At 35.0% G+C, this 21,788-nt stretch overlaps 1 protein-coding gene across 2 annotated transcripts; it reads right to left on the reverse strand.

Annotated features, from left to right (window-relative positions):
• Window positions 1-14,210: 14,210 nt before the first annotated feature.
• Window positions 14,211-20,689, reverse strand: LOC107765047 (putative ABC transporter C family member 15). 2 transcript variants are annotated; one of them, XM_016583640.2, is made up of 11 exons: window positions 20,534-20,689; window positions 19,547-20,393; window positions 17,924-19,350; window positions 17,748-17,834; window positions 17,054-17,653; window positions 16,774-16,938; window positions 16,269-16,563; window positions 15,527-16,047; window positions 15,251-15,314; window positions 14,891-15,130; window positions 14,211-14,643 (listed from the first exon to the last, which is right to left on the reverse strand). In XM_016583640.2, the coding sequence occupies exons 2-11, from the start codon at window positions 20,352-20,354 to the stop codon at window positions 14,540-14,542; spliced, it is 4,311 nt and encodes a 1,436-aa protein (XP_016439126.2). In that variant the 5' UTR covers window positions 20,355-20,393; window positions 20,534-20,689; the 3' UTR covers window positions 14,211-14,539. The 2 variants fall into 2 exon arrangements, with proteins under 2 accessions (XP_016439126.2, XP_075086992.1); XM_075230891.1 differs by lacking the exon at window positions 20,534-20,689 and having other exon boundaries at window positions 19,547-20,478.
• Between the last annotated feature and the right edge of the window lie 1,099 nt (window positions 20,690-21,788).

Below are 21,788 nucleotides of genomic sequence, written 5' to 3' on the forward strand. Positions count from 1 at the left end.
GAATCTTCACATCCTTATCATCTACCTTCCTCCTCTTAGCCCGACTACTATCCTCTTCCTCTACATATCCCATAATATACACAGACGAACCTTGATTGACGAACTCCCAAGACTATGGACTATCTGGAACCTCAGAAGAATTGGTGTCTATAAATACCCTGACATAGTTTTGAGCCTGAGGGGAACCCGGTTGTGCCAATCCGTGCACCACTCCCCTTATACCCTGATCAACGGGCCCTGATAATGAAACTAAGGGCCTTGGTGAGGTCGGAACTCCTTTCACCACTATGGGTCTGACTCCATAGTGTAACTTACATCTCCTTCTAACACTTTCGTAGCCTTCTGACCCATGCTAGCGGTTTGCGCCTGTTGTCTAGTAGTAATAGGCATCACTAAAAACATAAATAAGGTAAAGATTAGGAGTGGATACTTACGACTTAGTTCTATCGCACAATATGGATTAGAAAGAAAAGTAACCATCCTAAATATACTGTAGCCTCCTGTTTATAAGTGTGGTGTACAACATACCCATAAACAAGATTCTACGAGACACGGTCTGTAGACAACCCTAGGACAGAACTGCTCTGATACTACTTTTATCACGACCCAAACTGATGGGCCATGACGAGTGCCCGAGTCTTACCTGTCGAACACCCTTAAGCATGCACTAAGATATAAACATGAATAACATCTGCTGAATCATGAGAATAACTTGCGTGATCTACTGAATTACGAGAATAACATGCGTGAGGGAAACCTGTCCAGAAGACATATATGCATATACGTGCGAAATGCGTAGGGCAAGCCGACAAGGTTTCCATAGAAAACTACATATCCAAATATACATACTGTCTACAGACCTCTAACAGAATATACAACTGTACAAGGATAGGACTGGGCCCCGTCATACCCATATATGTATACAAACATATTCTACCAAAATCAAAAGCAGATCCGGATCAAATGGAGTATACCAACTCTCGCTGATCAAGGATCCTAAGAAGGGGGCTGTCAGCTTGTCTACCTGCACATGTGGGCATGAAATGCAGGCCCCGGGAAATAGGGCGTCAGTACAAATAATGTACTGAGTATGTAAGGCATAAAAATCAGTACATAAAAGACATAGATGAAACATGGAATAAAGAATTCCGCCTGTAGTCTAAATAACTTTGTAAATCCTGCAACATTTATAATATCATGCACGTGCGTATAAATGTCGTGTCATGCATAAGTATAGGTGTACATAACATCATCAATCCTCTGAGGGCATCCCATCATATCATCTCGTCCACTATAGGCAAAATCATCAACATATACCAACTGATCAGGTGGTGGTGCGTATATAATGCCATAACCTTTTTTTCATATCCCATATACTTATAATATACGCGTATATAACTCCATCTGATCATGGGTCAATGTACATGTATAAATGCATGAAATGCATAAGAAGTGCGTTAATAAGATTTCTCGGAATGTCATAAAATCAATATGCCTTTCGGATAAACTTTATCAAATACGTATTTTTCTAAGACCCATGAATAGAAGATATAATAATAAGACACATTGGGAATCAAGAATATAGACACCCCTAGTACTTCTATGAATAGAGTCATTTATGAAAGTTGTGTGTTTGCTTGATTCGTTTGTATCGTATGAATCATGCCAAAAAGAAAGAAGGGATAGCCTTAACATACCTGGAGTAGGGAAAAATTCGTATGATATTGTTGAGAAAGATTGCACCGTACTCCCTTAGAATCGCAAAATCTCGTTGCTATTATAATATGGAGTTTCGTATGAATTTTCAAATTCCCTCACCTTCGTTCTTGGATTTGCCTTTATGTATAACTCCCTTACCAAATGAATTTGTTGAAGATGCTAAAATTCTCACATTACTAAGTTAGAGAGGCCTTCTAAGTAAGTTGAAATTGGAAGATCTTCACGTTACTTAGAATGTCTCTTAAGTTTCGATATGTCTTATATATAGATATGGGCCCCACTTTATGCGGTGGCTTAACCACATAATCTATAATGACTTAATCTTGCCACCTAATGTATAATGACTTAAGAGTTTGGGGTGCTGCCACTTTTTTTTTGGGGGGTTGGGGGGTTTAATCTTATCCCATAATTTCTTAGTTAATTAGATAATATTCAATTACCCAATAATTGATCAATTACTCACATAATTAAGAATTATCTCAACTTACTTAAAATACCACTCACTTTTAACATACCTTATACACCTTACTATCATGGTCATGTAGTACCTTGTATGGCCCTAATACATAAATACGGAGAATTATGGCTCGTACCGTATTTTATCCCAAACCAACAACCTTCAACGAAACTCATTTTTTTTGATTCGTTTACCCTTTATCTTTCACGGTACTTACTTATTGCTTGTTATAAATAGCATAAATGCTTATAATCTCAAGAAAATATCATCCCCGAGTCCACGTCAATTAACTGAAGATGAAACTTTAACGTACAAAAACGTGAGATGTAACACTCGCTCGCATGCTTGGAACATCAAAATTATTTATAAAACCATGAATCAAGTACCAAAATGCTTCATGCAAGCTATTAAACTCAAGAACTTCAATATTCACAACCAGACGTCTGATTCCTACCAAACCAACTAGGAATGACATCAAACTTTGCACACAAATTCTAAATGACAAAATGGATCTAATCCAAGTCCCAAAACAACAATCCTAACCCGATAGCCATAAATTCAACCCATGGCCACCTATGAAATATCTAAACCTTCAAATTACCAACTTTCGGCAAAAAGAGCCAAATCATCATAGGAACCTCTGAATTCAATTTCGGTCATACGCCCAAGTCCAAAATCATCATAAGAACCTATTGGAACAATCAAAATACCATTCTAAGTTTGTTTTTACAAAAGCGAAACCTTGGTCAACTCTCATAACTTAAGCTTCCAAACTAGGAACTAGGTGTTCTAGTTCAATCCAAAATCTTCCCGAAATAAAACCAACCATCCCCGCAAGTCAAATAACAACAAATACACATACAAAAAGCTTAAAAAGGTGAAACGGACTCAAATATACGAAATGGTCGGCCAGGTCGTTACAATGACTCCATTACGCCTCTGAGTCCATGCATGAATATGTTAATGGCAAGTACGACTCCCTTAGTCCTCTTATTCCAAGATCAACCATTTTGAACAATTATGACTCCTTCACAAGAAATTTGTATATCATAACTTTATATAGCTTTTGATAATAAACCTTATTTTCATAACATTAATGCAAGCAACTCACGTCTATCTTTATATGCCATATAGATTTTCAAACCACATCCATGTACGCATTCTCGGGGTATACCCCTACTACCCATGGAATTTAACATGTAGTTATACAATGAGAACCTTCATATTCTATAAGATATCCTTAGCTTCATTCCCAACAAAACACCCTAGGATGCATGGGACATCACTACATATGTTTGAACTACTTTAAATCCTTTGTCCTATGGAATATATCATTAGTATTGTCTAACTCTTTAGCCTTAAGTCATTCATGTAATATTAACAACCCATCAAAAGTATTAACTTAGCCTCGTACATCATCAAACACATTCAACCTCTTTATACATTTAATAAATCTACGCTCAACTGCTCTATTGGCACTCTTACTAGATCTCTAGGGCATATTCTCAAAACTCTATCCTTCACGAATATATTAACATTAAAATAAGATATACCTCAAATAGACAATTTTAATAGTGTCCTTCCATGACGGCTAGCCTTTCAAAATAATCCATATTACTCCTTTAACCTCCTAGGTTACGCCTTTTATACACTTTGTACTTTGGCATGTCTTCCATTTATCCATTTAGGCGTCTTTACACTGTTCACATGTATACTTGCACTCACCATTAATATTTTATGTCATACACATTTCCTTGATCATTCAAAAATGCACTTTGATACTCTACACTATCGTCTGCTAAATCATGTGACATGATAATGATTACAACATGTCATATCAAGTATTCATCATATTCTTATTATCATAATATACTTACGATCATGCCTTTACTATCCTAATCATGCATCCTTACTATGAGTCATATTAATTCTTGATATAGGATTTTATGACCATTAAGAATAATTATGACTCCTTCACAAGAAATTCATAGAATAATTCGTTGGAGCGCATCAAGGCTTGCCAGTTTGATGATACTCACTTGTTGGTGTTGAAAGACACGGTGCAACGGGGTAGTGCTAAGAAGATTGTGATTGGGGTTGGTGTTATGTGGCTTGAGGAGGCCCATAGCTCTCGGTATTCTATTCACCCAGGTGTCACAAAGATGCATCATGACTTGAAGCAGCATTATTGGTGGCGAAAGATGAAGAAAGACATTGTTGGACATGTCTTTTGGTGCTTATTGTTAGTAGGTGAAGTATAAATATCAGAAACCGAGTGGTTTGACTCAGAAGTTGGTGATACCAGAGTGCAAGTAGGAGTGCATTAATATGGACTTTGTGGCAGGCATACCACGAAATTTGAGGAAGTATGATGTTATTTGGGTCATTGTGGATCGACTGACCAAGTCTGCACATTTTATTCCGATAATGACTTCCTACACTACAAATCGGTTGGCTTGAATCTACTTCTGGGAGAATTATTCGAATGCACGGTGTGCCCATTTCTATCATTTCAGACTGTGGCACACAGTTCACTTCAAACTTTTAGAGAGTTGTGCAGTGTGAGTTGGGAATGCAGGTTGAGTTTAGTACTACATTTCACCCTCAGACGGACGAGCAGTACGAGTAGATCATTCAAATCTTGGAGGATACATTGAGAGCATGAACTATTAATTTCGGAGGCCTGTTGGACCAATTTTTATCTCTAGTAGAGTTTGCCTACAATAAAAACTACCAATTGAATATCCAAATGGCTCTATATGAGTCCTTATATGGGGGGCGGTGTCGTTCTTCAATTGGTTGGTTTGAGCCTGGTGAGGCTAATTGTTGGGCATAAATTTAGTTTGTGATGCTTTGGAGAAGGTGAAATTGATTTAGAAGTGGCTTCGTACAATATAGTCCAGGCAAAAGAGTTATGTTGATAGGAAGGTTCGTGATGTGGCTTACATGGAGGGTGAGAAGGTTCTTCTCCAAGTTTTGCCTATGAAGAGTGTGATGAGATTTGGGAAGAAGGCAAAGTTGAGCCCCAGGTTTATTGGACCATTCGAGTTGTTGAAAAGAGATGGGGAGGTTGCTTATAGGCTTGCGTTGCCACCCAGCTTAGCAGGGGTACCACTAGAAGGAGATAAGTATCGTGGTTAACCATAATTTGAAGGAATTAGGACATGATTGATCTATTTTCTACGTGATCTATGTGTGGGATGGAGCATATGCAAGGTGACGTGTGCATATGAGTTGTCATAGGTATAAGCATGCGGGGTGTTCTAGCTTACTTCATGCTTTAAATTATACCATGTCTTTTCCTATTATGTACTTTTCTTTATTATATACCTTACTTGATACATGTTTTACTTGACACATATATGTCTTCACTTGTTAACTGTATTTATTTGTTACATACTTCCATTTGCTTTATGCGTTAATTCAATATATGCATATACTTGTTACACATCTTTTCCTGTTATTAGATAGATACTTTTACCTACTTCATGTCCTTATTTGCCTTGTCGTCTTTACCTATTCCTTGTCTTACTCTACTGTGTTATGTTGTATTGTGTGACCTTGGATTGTTCTCATGTTACAACTTGTTTGTGTCATTATTGGCATATATTGTGAGGCTAGTTCTTTGATATTGAATTGTTTGATATTGAATTGTTTGACCTTCTTTGTTCGTGCTTGTACTTTCTTGATGAATTATGCATTTTAGCTCTCTTTAATATTATGTTATGAGACTTATCGTGTTTGGTTGATAGTGTGAATTATTAAATAAACTGATATAATAAGATCGGATTGTGTGCCGCAATGGTACTGTTATTGTTATTGGGATTAGGTTGTGCGCCGCAACGGTAAGGATTATTATTGGTATTGATAATGGGATCGAGTTGCATGCCGCAACGGAAAGGATGTCTTGCAGTGATTCTTGGTTGTTGTGCTCCACTACGGTGTTGTGCTATGAGGTTGTGATGTGATGATATTCTTAGGATCTTTGTTATCTATTATTTTATTCCGTTCATTTTGTTTTACTCGGTTCTCTATATTGTCATTATTTTTCTGCTTATTACCCGTACATGTTTACAATGAGTGTCTTGTCATAGCTTCATCACTACCTCGTCGAGGTTAGGCTCGATACTTACTGAGTGTATGCGATTGGTTGTACTCATACTACGCTTCTGCACTTCTTGTGCAGATCCAGGTACTGGTCCTAGCAACGTTTAGAAGTGATTTGCTCGGACCCTTTTTCCAGAAGACTTGAGGTAGTGTTGCTTGGCATTCACAGATCCTGGTGTCCCCTTCCTATCTCTATTTACTGTTTATTGTACCAGACAATATTATATTTCTTTAAAGATAATGTATTTAGTAAACTTTAGTAGTTCATGTAGTCGTGACTCCATATCTTGGGATGAAAAGTGTTGATCTTTAAACTTATTATGTGTGCTTTTGAGTTATTTTTATTCTATATTATTATTATGTTGTTAATTGTTAGTTTCTTTCCTTTTGTATTTAATGTTATGTGTTGACTTGCCTAACAAATGGTGTTAGGCACCATCACGATCCAGTAAGTTGGATTTTGGGTCGTGACATAATAATATTTTGATATCTCATCTGTTTAGTTGCACATGAATGCCTTGAAATATATTTGATGGATATAGTTACAGTACCTTTATTATTAACTTAACAATGAAATTTATATGAAGATCCTTGAAGGATTTAAAATGTCTGAAGCATATGGTTTAGAGTTTCAAGAAATATACTCGATCAGATTATAAAGATTTTTGTATGGTTTAAAATAATCAGGGTGCATATGGTATAATCGCCTCATTGAATTTTTGGTAAAGGAAGGTTATATAAATGATGTAATTTATACATGTATTTTTATTAAGAAAATAATATTAGAATTTATTATACTTGTTGTTTATGTAGATGACATAAATCTCATAGGAACTCTAGAAAAGCTCCAAAAAGTAATTGAATATCTTAAAAAAGAATTTAAGATGAAAGATCTTGGAAAGATAAAATTTTGTCTTGGTTTGGAAATTAAACATTTCGCATATGAGATTTTTATCATCAATATGCCTATATATGCTTTTACATGAACAAGCATACCCATTGAGTACCCCAATAGTTGTTCGATCACTTGAAGTAAATAAGGATCTATTCCGACCTCCAGAAGAGAATGAGGAACTCCTTGGTCCTGAAGTACCCTATCTAAGTGCAATTGGTGCACTTATGTATCTTGCTAATGCTACAAGGCCTAACATAGCATTCTCTGTTAATTTACTACTAAGATATAGTTCTTCTCCTATACGGAGACGTTGGAACAGAATTAAGAATATATTACAATATGTAAAGGGAACTCTTGATATGAGTTTGTTTTATGTTAACAATGGTGATGCAGGTTATTTATCTAACCCACATAAAGCTTGATCTCAAATAGATTATTTGTTTACATGCAGAGGTATTGCTATATCATGACAATCTATAAAATAGTTCATTGTTGCTATTTTTTCAAATTATGCCGAGATAATAGATATTCATGAAGCAAGTAGAAAATGTGTATAATTGAGATGTGGCATGAAATGTGATACCAAAATACCTACAGTCTTATATGAAGATAATGTTGCATGCATAGCCCAATTAAAGAGAGCATGCATAAAAGGAGATAGCCCCAAAAATATTTTACCAAAGTTATTCTTCATACATGATTTCCAGAAGAATGGTGATATTGATGTGCAGCAAATTCATTCAAGTGACAATCTTGCAGATTTGTTCACCAAATCTTCACCGACTTCAACATTTGAGAAAATGATAACAAGATTGGAATGCGAAGACTTAAATATCTGAAATAAGGTTTTTATCAGGGGGAGTAAAATATACACTGTACTTTTTTCTCTTATAAAGGTTTTTTTCTGTTGAGTTTTTCTAGTAGGATTTTTAATGAGGTAGCTAAAAATGCTTATTAGTAGATGTGTGTACTCTTTTTTCTTTCTTAAAAAAAATTTCCACTGGAGTTTTTGGCCTAGCAAAATTTTAACGAGGCATATTATCTATTAATTTCTAATGGAGGTGCTATGAATATCCTATATGGTGGATATCCACTATTACTCCTATAGCTTCCCGAAAAAGCTTGCAGTCAAACAAGTAGCTTGCAAGTAGCTCATGCAGACAACTTGCAAGTAGTTCATGCAGATAGCTTATAAGAAGCTCGAAAAGCCTTGCAGTAGCTTCCTGAAAAGTCTTGCAGCAGCTTCCTGAAGCAAGCAACTAGTGCAAGTAGCTCATGCAAGCAGCTTACAAGTAGCTTATAAGCAGTTCCAGAAAAGCCTTGCAGTAGCTTCCTGAAAGCCTCACAGCAGCTTCGCTTCTTTTATAAATAGGGAACAAAAATAATTTATTTGTACATTAATTTGAAGTTGAATAATATATTAGTTTCTTTATAAATTTCTCTGCTATTATTTACTTTATAATCTTTATTTATAATAATTATAAGTTTATATTGAAATTTAAATAGGCTGAATTGCACAAATATCCTGAATAATTTTTCCAACTATTTCTTGCTTGGCACTATGGAAGATTATTATTCTGATCTATGACGTTCTAATACTTAAGACTCGACTTTTACAAACCAAACTGGTTGACCTCTGACAATATGTTACCGTAAATTTCAGACATTGATTTCTGGAATTTATCATGCGATGAATGAGCTTTGTTCATATGTATTGTATGTGCTATTGAAGATCTAAGCATCGGACTTTTTCAAGTGGAGAGTAAGGACGGAAGATTTTGGAGGTATATCATCATTTTCTCCTCATTATCTTTCTTGTTATGATGTAAATCTAAGTTTAATCCCTCGAGCTAGACTTGTAGAATAATCTTAATCTTGATCTCGATGTAGAAATCTTACTGTAATTTTCATTTATATGTGATATTACACTTCACTAGCCCACTAACTTTAATTGACAAGTTTCGTCAAAAAGTAATTATATGTGTTAGTTGAAGAAAATTCACTCTACAAAAATAATACAAATTTCAAGTTTTGCTCCCCCACCCCCTCCAACCACTATCCCATAACCATCAAACCACCCATCCACACAAACCCACCTTTTTCCCACTCAAACCAGTATCCCTACCTCGCGACCACTATACTCTTACCCCTCCAAAAGTAGATTTATAAATTTTACTCCCTTGGAATCAGTTTAATTACCCACCACCACAGTGCTCTACCCCCACCAAAAAATATAGATTTTCGGGTTTTTTTAAAAAAAATGAAAGAATTTAAAGAGTGACCTTTTTTTTTTGATGCAACACGAGGACTTCCTGGGGGTCACCATCCTAGTACTACTCTCGTCCAAGCACGTTTAATCGCATCCTAAAGAGTGAATGTAAAAAGGTTATTTATGCAATTCAATCGCTTGCTATTGTTGTTTTCTTTGGACCCAGCTTCATTCCTGACCCATATTTTGAGCTTCTTCTATATATTTTTTTTCTCATTATTTTAGTTCACTTTTATTCAAAAGAAATATAAGATCAACTATATTTTGTCAACTTAGAGGAGACCTCCAAGTATAATTCACATACATGAGAAAACAAATCACTCTATATTAGATGGTATAAACTAATTTCTAATAATCTGCAAAAATTTATGAGAAGGATATTCATAGCTATTACACTATTGTTTTACACAAACATTTTGTAATTTCATTTTGTCTACTTAGTTGAGCATCACATTGCATTTGTACATTCAACTTTTCCAATTTCATTAATGAGTTTGGATTCTAGTTTTACAATTTGTTATCGTTCTAAAAAGAAGTAGAAGAAAAAAACCAGCATTTTAAACTAATCTGATAAATATACTAACCTGATTAATTTACTTGTTTTGAATTTTATGTTGATACTATCTGTAGAGTTGATTTCATTTAAGCATTTTGTATGTCAAGCTTAAAACTTGCACCAATACTTTTCTGATATGAAGCTTTGAGAAAGATCTGGTTCTGCTTCTAACAATACTGTTGAAGATTTATTTCATTTACTGTTAGCAGTTTTTTTAGTATAATAAGTAGCTTAGTTTTAGGATAAATCTACTTTTTAAAATTTAAATTTTCGTTAGATTTTTTTTTTGGTTTATTGAGATATTTTAGCTTTTTTGAATTGTTGTTATGCATATTTTCTGCATATTATACTTTCAAGTTGGCTATTTAAAGCCTCTATGTTTAATAAAAAATTAGAGACATTTTCAATCAATATTTTAAATCTTTTTGCTGCTCCATTATACCAAGAGCCTCACTGATCTTACGGGATCTGTGAGTTCTTCCAAAGAACCATTTTCAAATTATTTTAACCAATATCAATTTTTAAACCTATTTTAAAAATATGACAAGCACCAGTCTCTCTTTGAATGTCCCACAAACTTTTAGTGGTGAAAACTATCAGATTTGGTTATTAAAATTGAAATCATATCGTGAAGCCTATGATCTATGGGAAGTTGTAATGGAAGGTAGACCATTACAACTACTCCGGCAAATTCTACCCTTCTCCAAATTAAAAATCATTCAGAAGAGAAAACCAAAATATACAAATCCAAAACTATAATTCAAAATTCAGTTGTAGATTTCTTCTATTGTTAAATAGAATCAGGTTGCTTGGCGAGGATTTCAAAGATGACGATATAGTTGAAAAAGTTCTTGTGACATTTCCAGAGAGATTCGAGTCCAAAATTTCCTCTCTAGAAGATTCTAAAAATCTCTCTACCATCTCTGTTTCAGAATTAATAAGTGTTCTCCAAGCACAAGAACAAAGAAGAGCATTTAGATAAGAAATAGTTACTGAAGGTGTTTTTTATGCACAAAGCAAAAAAAGAGAAGGTCAATTATCCTCTTTGCAAATACTGCAAAAAGAAAATACACCTAGAAATATTTTGTTGGTGGAGACATGATGCAATATATGGTATTTGCAAACAAACAAGCCATGTTACAAAAGTGTACAAGTTCAATAACGCTTAACATAATCCTCAAGCACAAACAACATAAGCAGTAATTGAGGAGGAGCAATTATTTTAGAGCAACTAAAGCAAAGGAGGAGTGTTGAAGATTTGCTTCAGTTACTGTTGTAATTTTTTAGCATAATAAATTGCTTAGAGCCCGTTTGGATTAGCTGATTTGAAATAGCTAATAAGCATTAGGTGCTGAAAAGTATTTTTAAGTGCTGAAATTGATTTAATAAATAAGCAGTTACGTGTTTGGATACAAGTGCTGAAATTGATAATAAACTGATGTAGTATTTGATAAAAAAGTGTTGATAAGCTCTTTTTCTGTTAAAATGACTTGAATAACCTTAGAACTGTTTACACTTTTAACGGCGTAATTTTTTCATAATTTTAAATTCCAGATCGATTCAAATATAAAATATTCTATTTATCATTTTATTTTAAATACAACTGTAATTAAATAAGATAATTTTTATGATAAATATAATTTATTTTATGATAAGTATATAATCATAAGTTATAATGATTAATAAATTGACAAAAGTTTCTCAGTAAAAAAAAATAAACCTAAATAGGATAATATATTTGAAGAGAAACACTGTCTTCATCACCACAACGCTTTGAAACCAATACACCAAAAATTTGACATGTCCTCGTTTATTACATACAGTTCAAAGATTAATACAAAATCACATAGATACAAATATGCAAAGGAATAGAGAATTTGCTTACCTCAAATAGTCAATGAGAATTGCAGACTTGAAAAGACGTGGGTTTTAGATTGAAAAAATACGTGAGGCAATGAGTATCGATGTAAGAGTTTTGTTTTGAAAAGGAATATTTTACGGATAAAATAGTAAAATATCATTGTCAATATATTTTTCACCAACACTACATGGATGTTTCTTGATGTACATGTATGAAAGGTTGTGATGAGTGTGTGGGTACCTTGTACAAATTATTCAAAATATACTAACAATCAGCCAAAAACAGGACGTACCCGTATCTAGAGGTGAATTTAGCAGGTAACGTAGAGTTCACGCGAACCTAATAGCTAATAGCTTTTGTCAGATTCTTTATAAATATTAAGACTGTATGAGATACTTTGACACGTCTGTATGGGGATAATTCCATATATACAGCTTTTGAAATAGGGCATGAGCTAACTACATTTTTATTTTTTATGGCTTTCCCGTCCAGAATGTGTGTATCCTCTCATGCTAGCACTTGGCAGTGGTGGTTTTTGCCTCTTGATATATTTGTAAGGTATCTCTACAAGTCGGCCGGCCGGAGCCTAAGGCCACTAAGGCAATGGCCTTAGCCCCCAAAATATTTAGTGCCCCAAAATCTATAAATAATATTTATAATATTTAATAATTATGCACTATTGATAGAATTTTTAAATCATTTGGTTAAAATAGTTATAGCTAAAAGTTATACATATCTTAAATTGTAGTTACTTTGTTGTTTCATGTCTTTAATTCGTCCCAACTTAAATTGATCTTCTTACAATGTTAGTTTAGAAATTTTTTCTTAATTCTTTGAGTGCCTTTGTAAATATTTTTCAAGCTACTTTGATAAGCAACTATTAAAATTCATCCTTAACATTGAATGACTCTTGAAACATAGTAGTTACTATAATATTATTTGTTTCAACTTATATTTAGAATTAAAAGTGCTAAGAGAAATTATATAAGTAGAAGAATACTCTAATTGAAAACTCAATGAGGTAAAAAGTGTTAATTCAATTACCGTTAACAATTTCTATATCACTTACCTCGGTTGAAAATATTTTTCAAAACTAAATCAGTAAAGTTTAACATAATAACACAAGAGAGATTAAACAAATTGGTTAGACATTGACAATAATTGAAACTGATTATAGCGTCTTTAGATTTCGATAAATTATAAGAGCAAAAAAAAAAAATTAAGACCTCATTTTTTTATTTTCGCCTTAGGCCCATATTATCTCTGAGTCACCCCTCGTCCCGAGTTAGTGTGATTCTTCTTTAATTTGGTTCATTCCTAGAAACACCAATAGATGATAATCAAAATTGTGAAATACCAGCTGGACAGCTATGACCAATGACTAATGCTCATTCCTAGATGTTTGCCATTGTCTCACATTTTTGACATTTACCTTCTGCTTCTTTTTTTTTTTTTTTTTTTTGTGTGGGGGGGGGGGGAAGAAAAAAATAAAAGATCTGATGGGGTGCTAGATAATTGTGAGAAAGACTTATCACAACATATACTCTGCAAGCTTGCTAGCATGCTAGCAACATGTGTACTAAATGCAGAGGCGAAGCTAGAATTTGAAACTTATAGGTTCTGAACTTGGTATCGAATCCATAATTTATTTAGTTACTGATTTGCAATTAAATATTTATACATATTTAGTAGATTTTCTAAAACAAATACATGGTCTAAGCAAAAGTTACTAGGTTCATTCGAATCCGCACCTAATATTGTAGCTCCGCCTATAGTACTGAGATCATTCTTCAGGAGTATCCAATTTAAACTTGAAAGGTTCAACCTTTAAAGTTCTTAGTACTAATCCATTGTAATTTGAAAATTATTGTGTTGTTCAGAATTTAATATTTGTTGAAATTTTATTGTTTTTTTCTGGTTCAGTTGCACTCATAATATATAAGCTTCTTTGGTCTCTGTTGATCTTACCATCAACAAGTAAGATCTTACAAATGAAAGTTGAAATTTTATTTGTAAATTCATGATTTGATTGCCAAAGTGTAATAAAGTTGTTATTTTTTCAGAATAGCCCTTTTCTTTTCTCCTTCAAGTAGGTCCTTGCCATCTATGTTTCGTGTGTTTCTAACTGATGTTCCAAGTAAACCTATTCAAACTTCTAGAAATAATACTATTTGTATTAGCAATGTGATTGATGCTATGGGAATAGCAGGTTTTGGTTTATATTAATAGAGTGAAAATTAACAAGGAAATTGGCAATCAGAGACAAACAAGATACAAATAAGAATACAAATGCATATATATATAGAGAGGGGGGGGGGGGGACAATAACAAGAAAGAGAGTAGAGAGACAGCAACAAAATGCATGGATTTTCATTTTGGTAGTACAGCAACAAAATGAGGTAAGGATTAAGAATAACCACTGTAAATATCCTACAGATTTCATGTCACCTTTGGTTCAGTTATTAGAAACAGTATGTACTTGTAGAAGTGGCTGCTGTATAGTAATTGAATTAATCCAGTTATAGCTGCTCAACTTGCTCTATTTCTTGATTTCAGTTTGTGATTCTGTACTGTACAACGCCACATCAATATTGGCAGATTAAATCGGTCAGTCATTCCTTTAGAGGTTAGAAACTAGATGTACTATCAGAAGTGCCTTGTGCTATGCTTTTCAGTTACCCCTTGGATGATCTCCGCAAGAATTCTGTCACCAAATTTGAAAATGCAGAAGAACTGTTCCTCAATAACTGGTCAGGAGTATCAAACTCGAGAATTTTTCCTGCATCAAACAACATGGATTTTGTCAGCAATATATAATAGTACAACGTGTCTATTCTCAGCTGTTCTATGTCTTCATCTTTTTGAGTTCTTAGCCCGTTGGAGGTTAATGGTTACACTTATATTCTGCCACTACAATTGTGATGCAGTTAATCATTTCAACTGTTACAGTATTCTTAACGTGTACACCTAATTTAGTTGGTTATGCTGTTTTTCAGTGTTTGTGGTGCTGGGTTCTGTATCTTTACCTTCACCAAGAACTAGAACAAGATCATTATCGATGACTGTGGGTATCCGATGAGCCACTGTTATAACTGTGCATCCATATGTTTCTTCTCTTATAGTTTTCTGAATGACATTGTCTGTCTCTGTATCCACTGAAGCAGTAGCTTCATCAAGTACCAATATTCTCCTTTTTTGTAGCAACACCCTAGCTAGGCACACAATCTGCCTTTGACCCACGCTCAAGTTTTCTCCGTCTTCTGCAACTGCAGGATCAAATTCTTGATCTTAATTTGAGATAATTTGTTTCCATTTACGATTATCTATGTATTCTGAAGTTTTTTTTTTATAGGTTGCAAGATAAACGTGGAAACTAGTATTTGTACCTGGTGCATCAAGAAGCCGTGGATCCTGCTTCACTATCTCAGCTAAATGACATTTGTGCAAGACCTGAAATATGAATACCATTCTAACAGTAAGTTACCAAGTCATACCCTCTCAAATGAAATTAAGAAAAAGAATGTTTATTATTAGTTTGATAGTTTCAACACTTCTATAAAACACGTAACAACTATTCATAAAATTAGCTTCAACACTTCAAAGTGTTTTTCAGCTACTTGTAAAGAGCTAAGCCAAAACAGGTTCCAAGTGCAGAACATTACCTCCCAGATATCATGATCTGAATGTTGTTGTAACGGATCAAGATTAGTCCTAATTGTTCCTTGGAACAAAGTTGGATCTTGTGGTATTATACTCAACCTAGACCTTAGGTCTTCCAAACCAATCCTAGAAATGTCTATTCCATCGATAAGAATGCATCCCTCAGATGGTTCCACAACCCTGAACAGAGCTTGGATCAAAGTAGACTTTCCACTTCCTGTTCTTCCAACTACACCAATTTTTTTTCCCTCCGGAAAGGTGCACGTTATACCTTTCAGTACTCTTGGGAGATCAGGGCTGTATTGCACATGAAGATCCTTCATTTCGATTCTTCCTTTTAGCGGCCAATTGGGTTCCGGCCTGGACTTTTCAATTATCAGTGGGGCTTCACTAGGAACATTGCTAAACTGAAGTATTCTCTCCACTGAGATCATTTTGTTCTCAACATTGCAAAGGTTCCATATAACCCAAGCTTGGAGAACATTAAGATTTAAGCCATAGGTAGCTGCTAGTCCTGCTAAACCTGCAAAATAGATGAAACATGTGAAAGAAAGAAAAAAAAAAAATTCAGAGATTTTCAGGTGTATAATTTTGACTTCCTTGCTTCTCATTAGTTCCTATATCTAAGAGTAGTATTTATGTGTATTCATGCACCACCAGAGAAGCTGACATTTTTGGCCTAGTGGAAGCAGAATGTATTAAGTTGGATTCATGAAATAGAAATGGAGAAGAAAAAAAGCTTACTGGGGTCGATAGCCTTCCGTGGAAGGTTTGCCAGGATGACGAGCAGAAAGAAGAATATCAGATTGAAGAGAAAGTTGATTCGAACACAAAGCCATTCCATTGTAGCAGAGTTGTGAAAGGCAACACGAGAATAATTATCAATGAGCTTCAAGTTCTTATTCAAGAATCGGTCCTCCTGATTAAAACAACGAATTGTTGCTACACCGGTGAGAGATTCAGAGAAATGATGCAGGATTGGAGCTTTCTGAATGCCAATCATCCTTGCCAGTTCTCTAGCAGTGGTAATGTAATATGCCTGTAATAAGAATTGTATCATTAGCACTAAGACCATACTTCTGAGAATTAAATACTCATTGTTTGTATTATAATGTAGCAGTGATACAAAACATTTAGTTAAAAGAAATATGCTTCGTTCTCTTTCAGTCTGCACTCAGTAAAAAAGTGAATTTCTTGCAGTTAAAAGTGAATGGGGACAAAAGTAACTTCAGGTTGAGCTTCTGATTACCTGATACCACATGGAGATGGCAAGTATCAGAAGGAAGAGAAAGAAGATCTGCCAAGCAACATGGGACATAAGGACAACAATGCTCAATAATTGAATAAGTGCAAATGCTAGTCCAGCCAATCTATACGGAATATCTGTGTCCACAATGCTTTGGTCTGTAGAAGACTGACAAACAAGAAAATGATGAAGTTACGAATGGATGCAACCAGAAACTCATGTTTTTAAAACTGAATATAGATATATTTTAAGCCATATAGATCATTTCAGCTGCTACACTCACCCTATTCAGAATTCTGCTGGAAGGAGTGGAGTCGAAGAATGACAAGGGCGCTCGGAAGATTGATGTGATCATCCCAACGTAGAGCTTCTGAGCAGTCTCAATTGCAATAGTTGACAGCATAACTGCTCTTCCTAAGATGAAAAAAGAGCTTCCCCCTGACATCAGCACAAATATTCCAATTAATCGCTCTCTAGTAACCCTGCCTTCTTCTTCAGTTCCCCATGCAATCCAGTAGTTGCTTGCCATCTGCAATCCCTGGAAGAGAACTTGACATAGAAGGACCGGAAGTACAAGGGCCCCTTTGTATGCCGAAGTGACAAAAGTCGAGTAGACCTGCCATTTAACTCGACCAGATACTGCATCTTCCTGCTCAGTTCTTCCTAAGATCTTGTTGTCACAGGTCAGATCTTCAAAACTCTCTTCGACTTCAATTTGGTTATTCTGATGCTTACTCTTGGCCATGCAGCTGCATTTTTGGGAAGGGTTCACCTGATCTAACGATTTGCTGTGAGCCACCATATGTCTTAGGAGCTCACCATCAGGGTCTGTAATCAACTCATTATACTTTCCTGACTGAACAATTCTACCATCTTTCATTACCTAAGCATATCAGATAAGCAGCAAAACTAAGATATACTTGTCTAGTTTAAATCAAGCAACCAAAAACCAATAGCTGAAAACTGTTTCAACTTACCAGGATGAGGTCAGAAGCATCTAAAAATTCCAACTGGTGTGTGGCATAAATGATAGTTTTATTATGTAGATGTTGGATTAGGCATTTCTGCAATATGATGAAGGGTTGTAGCACATCAATAAGAGCAACTCGATTACTGGAAAAAAAAATCGATAAAAGTAGGATGTAGTACTTGCCTTGAACATATGAGCTCCAGTTTGTGCATCAACAGCACTGAAAGGGTCATCTAGTATATAGATGTCTGAATCACTATAAATAGCTCTTGCCAACTGAATTCTCTGTTTTTGTCCACCACTTAGGTTCATGCCTCTTTCTCCTACCGAATTTAGATCTCCATCAACCCACATCTCAATGTCACGTTTCAAAGCACATCGTTCCACGATATCATCATAACGAGCCTTATTCATTTCCTTGCCAAAAAGAACATTGTCTCTAACAGTGCCCGTCTGAATCCAGGCACTTTGTGGTACAAATGCCTTTGAACCATTAGTCTTAATACTAGATCCAGAAATCCTAGGAATCTCTCCCATAATACTACAGAGTAAGCTTGACTTTCCCGATCCCACTGAACCACAGATTGCCACTTTCCACCCTTTCATGATCCTGATTTTCTCGGTTATCTTAATCGTTGATTTCTTCGACTCATCTGTGCCCCAAGCATACTCTCCTGGCTCAAGTTCAATTGCCACTTCAGATGTATTATAAGGAGTAAGATAGCTTGTTAACTTCTTTTGATCTTCCTCTCTCATGAAGTCTTGAATCCTATCAACTGAAACCTTTGTCTGTGCAATCATGGAAATGAGTTCGGGCAAGTTGTAGATTGGTTCTTGTAGTATCCTGAAAGTTGCTAGTGCTGAGAGAACTGCTCCTGATGTTAATGGTGTTTTTAACATGATACAAACACCAAAGGTTGCAACTGAAACTAGTGTTGGTGAAGCCCAAAAGAGGAAAGCCACAGCAGAACATGTATAAAGGTATCTCTTAAGCCAACCTCTCTCATTTTCTCTAAGTTGAAGCAGCTTCTTGAAGAAAGTGGACTCCCATGAGTGCAGTTTCAACACTCTCATGCTTTTCAAGGTCTCTGAAGTGGATTTAATTCGCACGTCCTTCGCTTCCATTATCTTTGAGTGGAGCTGTTCTTGCATATTGGCAAGCGGTGTGTTGCTTACCATCACGAATATGGTCGAAAGAAAAGCAGCAGCAGAGGGAGCAGCACCCAAATTCTTGTACAAGATAACCAGGGCAAGTATAACCTGAACAGGAAGCAGCCAAACTCCGTGAATATACCAGCAGAAATCCCCAATTCTCTCAACATCAACATTGATGAAGTTTATGATCTTTCCATCTCTTGTACCGCCATACTTGATCGACAAAGTTCTTTTATATATCAATGCCATCAGAGCTGCTCTCACTCGAACACCAATCCGGTGAGCTCCAAAGTACCATTGCCTTTGGGACAGTGACTCAATTGTTTTGGCAAAGAAAAAGATGAAGGCTAAAGTCATTCCTTCTTGCCAATTGGAATCATCTTTCTTTTCAGACAAAAATTTTACAAAGCTTGTTATTAGGAAAGGACCAGTATAGGATGCAATTGTGTTGACTCCTGGCAAAACAAAAACAGAAGCATGTAGTTACAAGGCATTTGGGCATAACTTCACACCAAGTTACAAGGCATTTGTTCATAATTTCAACTTCAACTTGAAATAGTGGATTTTGAAGTCGGAGTATTTATTTCAAGTGAAATAATAGTTTTCGCTCACAAAAGAAAATATTGTCTGCTTAATTGGGTAATGAATTACCTGCAAAGAGTGCATTATAGGCAAGTGGTCTCCAAATCATGTGGAGTATGGCATCAGGGAGGGAGAAATCAGTAGTTTTCTTTGTCCGAAGCGCGTCTTCCAACAAAGAAGAAGCTTCAATGGAACTCTCAGAATTAGGAATTGAAGGTATGTGTTCTACTCTCAGCTTTTCCTCATGACCCTTGTTGAATAGTGGATTAAGCCACAAGAATGTGAGTTGGCTCCAAATGCCAGCATTAGAAAATGCATCATCATGCTTAGAAACATGTCTATTTACTTCTTTCTGAAGAAATGGCTGTTCAATTTCATTGTATTTCTTGGCTGAACAATTAGGCAGGGCATTGAAACATAGGAGAATTGACAGTGATAGGGAAGCAAAATCAATTATATTTGTCTTGGGCAGAAAAGGTGGGGCTTTTGTATAAATATTATAATGGTTGAGAAGATGAAGTGAGACTAATAATATATCAAAAATACTTGAAAAGGCCCACCATATAACGAGTAATAATGGCCACCTTTTCTCTCTGTTTAAGGAATAGATTGCAATTGCACTTGACAGACTCCATGTCATGACTGAAAAAACAGACTCTTCAAACACAAAAGTTTTCAACTTCCAGAATTCATGGAAACAGAATCCCAAGTAAGCAAGGGCTATTGACAAATTCAATAAAATTGTAATCTTGCTGAATAATGTTGGCTGCCTTTTTTCTGCACCTCTATTTTTCTTGAAAAGAAAAAGATGTACCAAAAACCATATGAGTAACAGCAAGAAAAATGCCACATTGATTAGCCTCAGAGTGATGTCCATCTTGGTTGAAACCACTGCGCAAGTCTTAGCCCTCAAAACCTATAAATAAATAAATAAATAAATAAGACAAAGTTATGTCAAAAAAGACCAAAGCATTAAAACGCAAACACCAAATATCCAAAGAGAATTGAATTGGTACTTATAAAAACAAAATACAATGCAAGTAGAGAAAAGCAGACCTATCAAAAGTACTATGAAGAGAAAGCACGTGCCCCTTTGAAAAGTTGGTGGAATGATGATGAATAGGGAATCAAACACAATGGTGAATGAAATTATGGATAGATAGAGTTGTGTTTTATTTTATTTATTTATTATTGCTTATACGTATGTAATATAATTAAAGATTACAGTAACAAGTGCAATCAATCCAATAGAAAAATTCTGTATTGAGGATTTGTCTATGAAATCTCTTCTGTGGAGTCTGCCAAATTTTCCGCTCACTTAAATTTTTTAGTATATGTGTAAATTACTATTAGCGTTTTGTCCTTTTTTTAAAAAAAAATATATCTCGTTAGTATATCTTGACATCAGTTTTTTGGAGAATACTACTTAAAATCATGTCATTAGTATCTTGACATCAGTTTCAAAGTTGGAATATATTTGGAATTTGAGCCATTTCACTCCCAGCCTATGCTAGTTTCAAAAGGACGCTTGAAATTAATTCTGCTAAAATTATCATTCCTTAAAATGCATATAAACATTAAATGCAAATTGTTATGATTACAGTGAAATAGAGCATTGGTTCGAGTTTTTTATCGAAAAAATGAGAGGAAATTTAATGAGAATAGTCAAATAATCCTATGGGAAAGGTAAGAAAATAATTGTCCAACCGGAAATACTATTGGTATAAGGTTTGCTACATTGTACTCCCTCATGACTGTAGTACCTATTTTTTTTTATAAAGTGTTTGCATACTGCTTAAGAAAGATATTTGATAACTTTAATAATAATAATAATATTTGTCAAAATTATCCTTTATTTTTTAAAGATCACTTAGTTACTACTCCATTAGTACGTCGGAATTGTAATGGTAAATTTTTTTTTTTTTTTGGGGGGGGGGGGGGGGGATAATACACGAGCGGAAGTAGTAATTGTCATCTCATTGAGCATTTTTCCTTTTCCTTTCATACGTCTCTCAAGAGGAAATTTCTCTTATGCTCAATTAGATTTTGAATAGAAAAACATAACTTTACAAAGTGATTTATTTATCTATCTTGTACGAAAAGAGTAATGTTTTGGTAGACATTTACGGTCGAAATTGATTTCGGCTTTCGTACGACTGATCGAGATGGGAACATAATGGACCGAAGAAAGTCTTCATAATATCGAGATGGGATCCGAAGAAGGCACAAACGAGCTTCGAGTTTTCAGGGACATGTCAAATACCGAGTTCGAAGTCATTCAATACTAGAAATCCGCTAAACACCGACCAAA

This window comes from Nicotiana tabacum, chromosome 15, assembly GCF_000715075.1.
Source record: "Nicotiana tabacum cultivar K326 chromosome 15, ASM71507v2, whole genome shotgun sequence".
NCBI lineage: Eukaryota > Viridiplantae > Streptophyta > Magnoliopsida > Solanales > Solanaceae > Nicotiana > Nicotiana tabacum.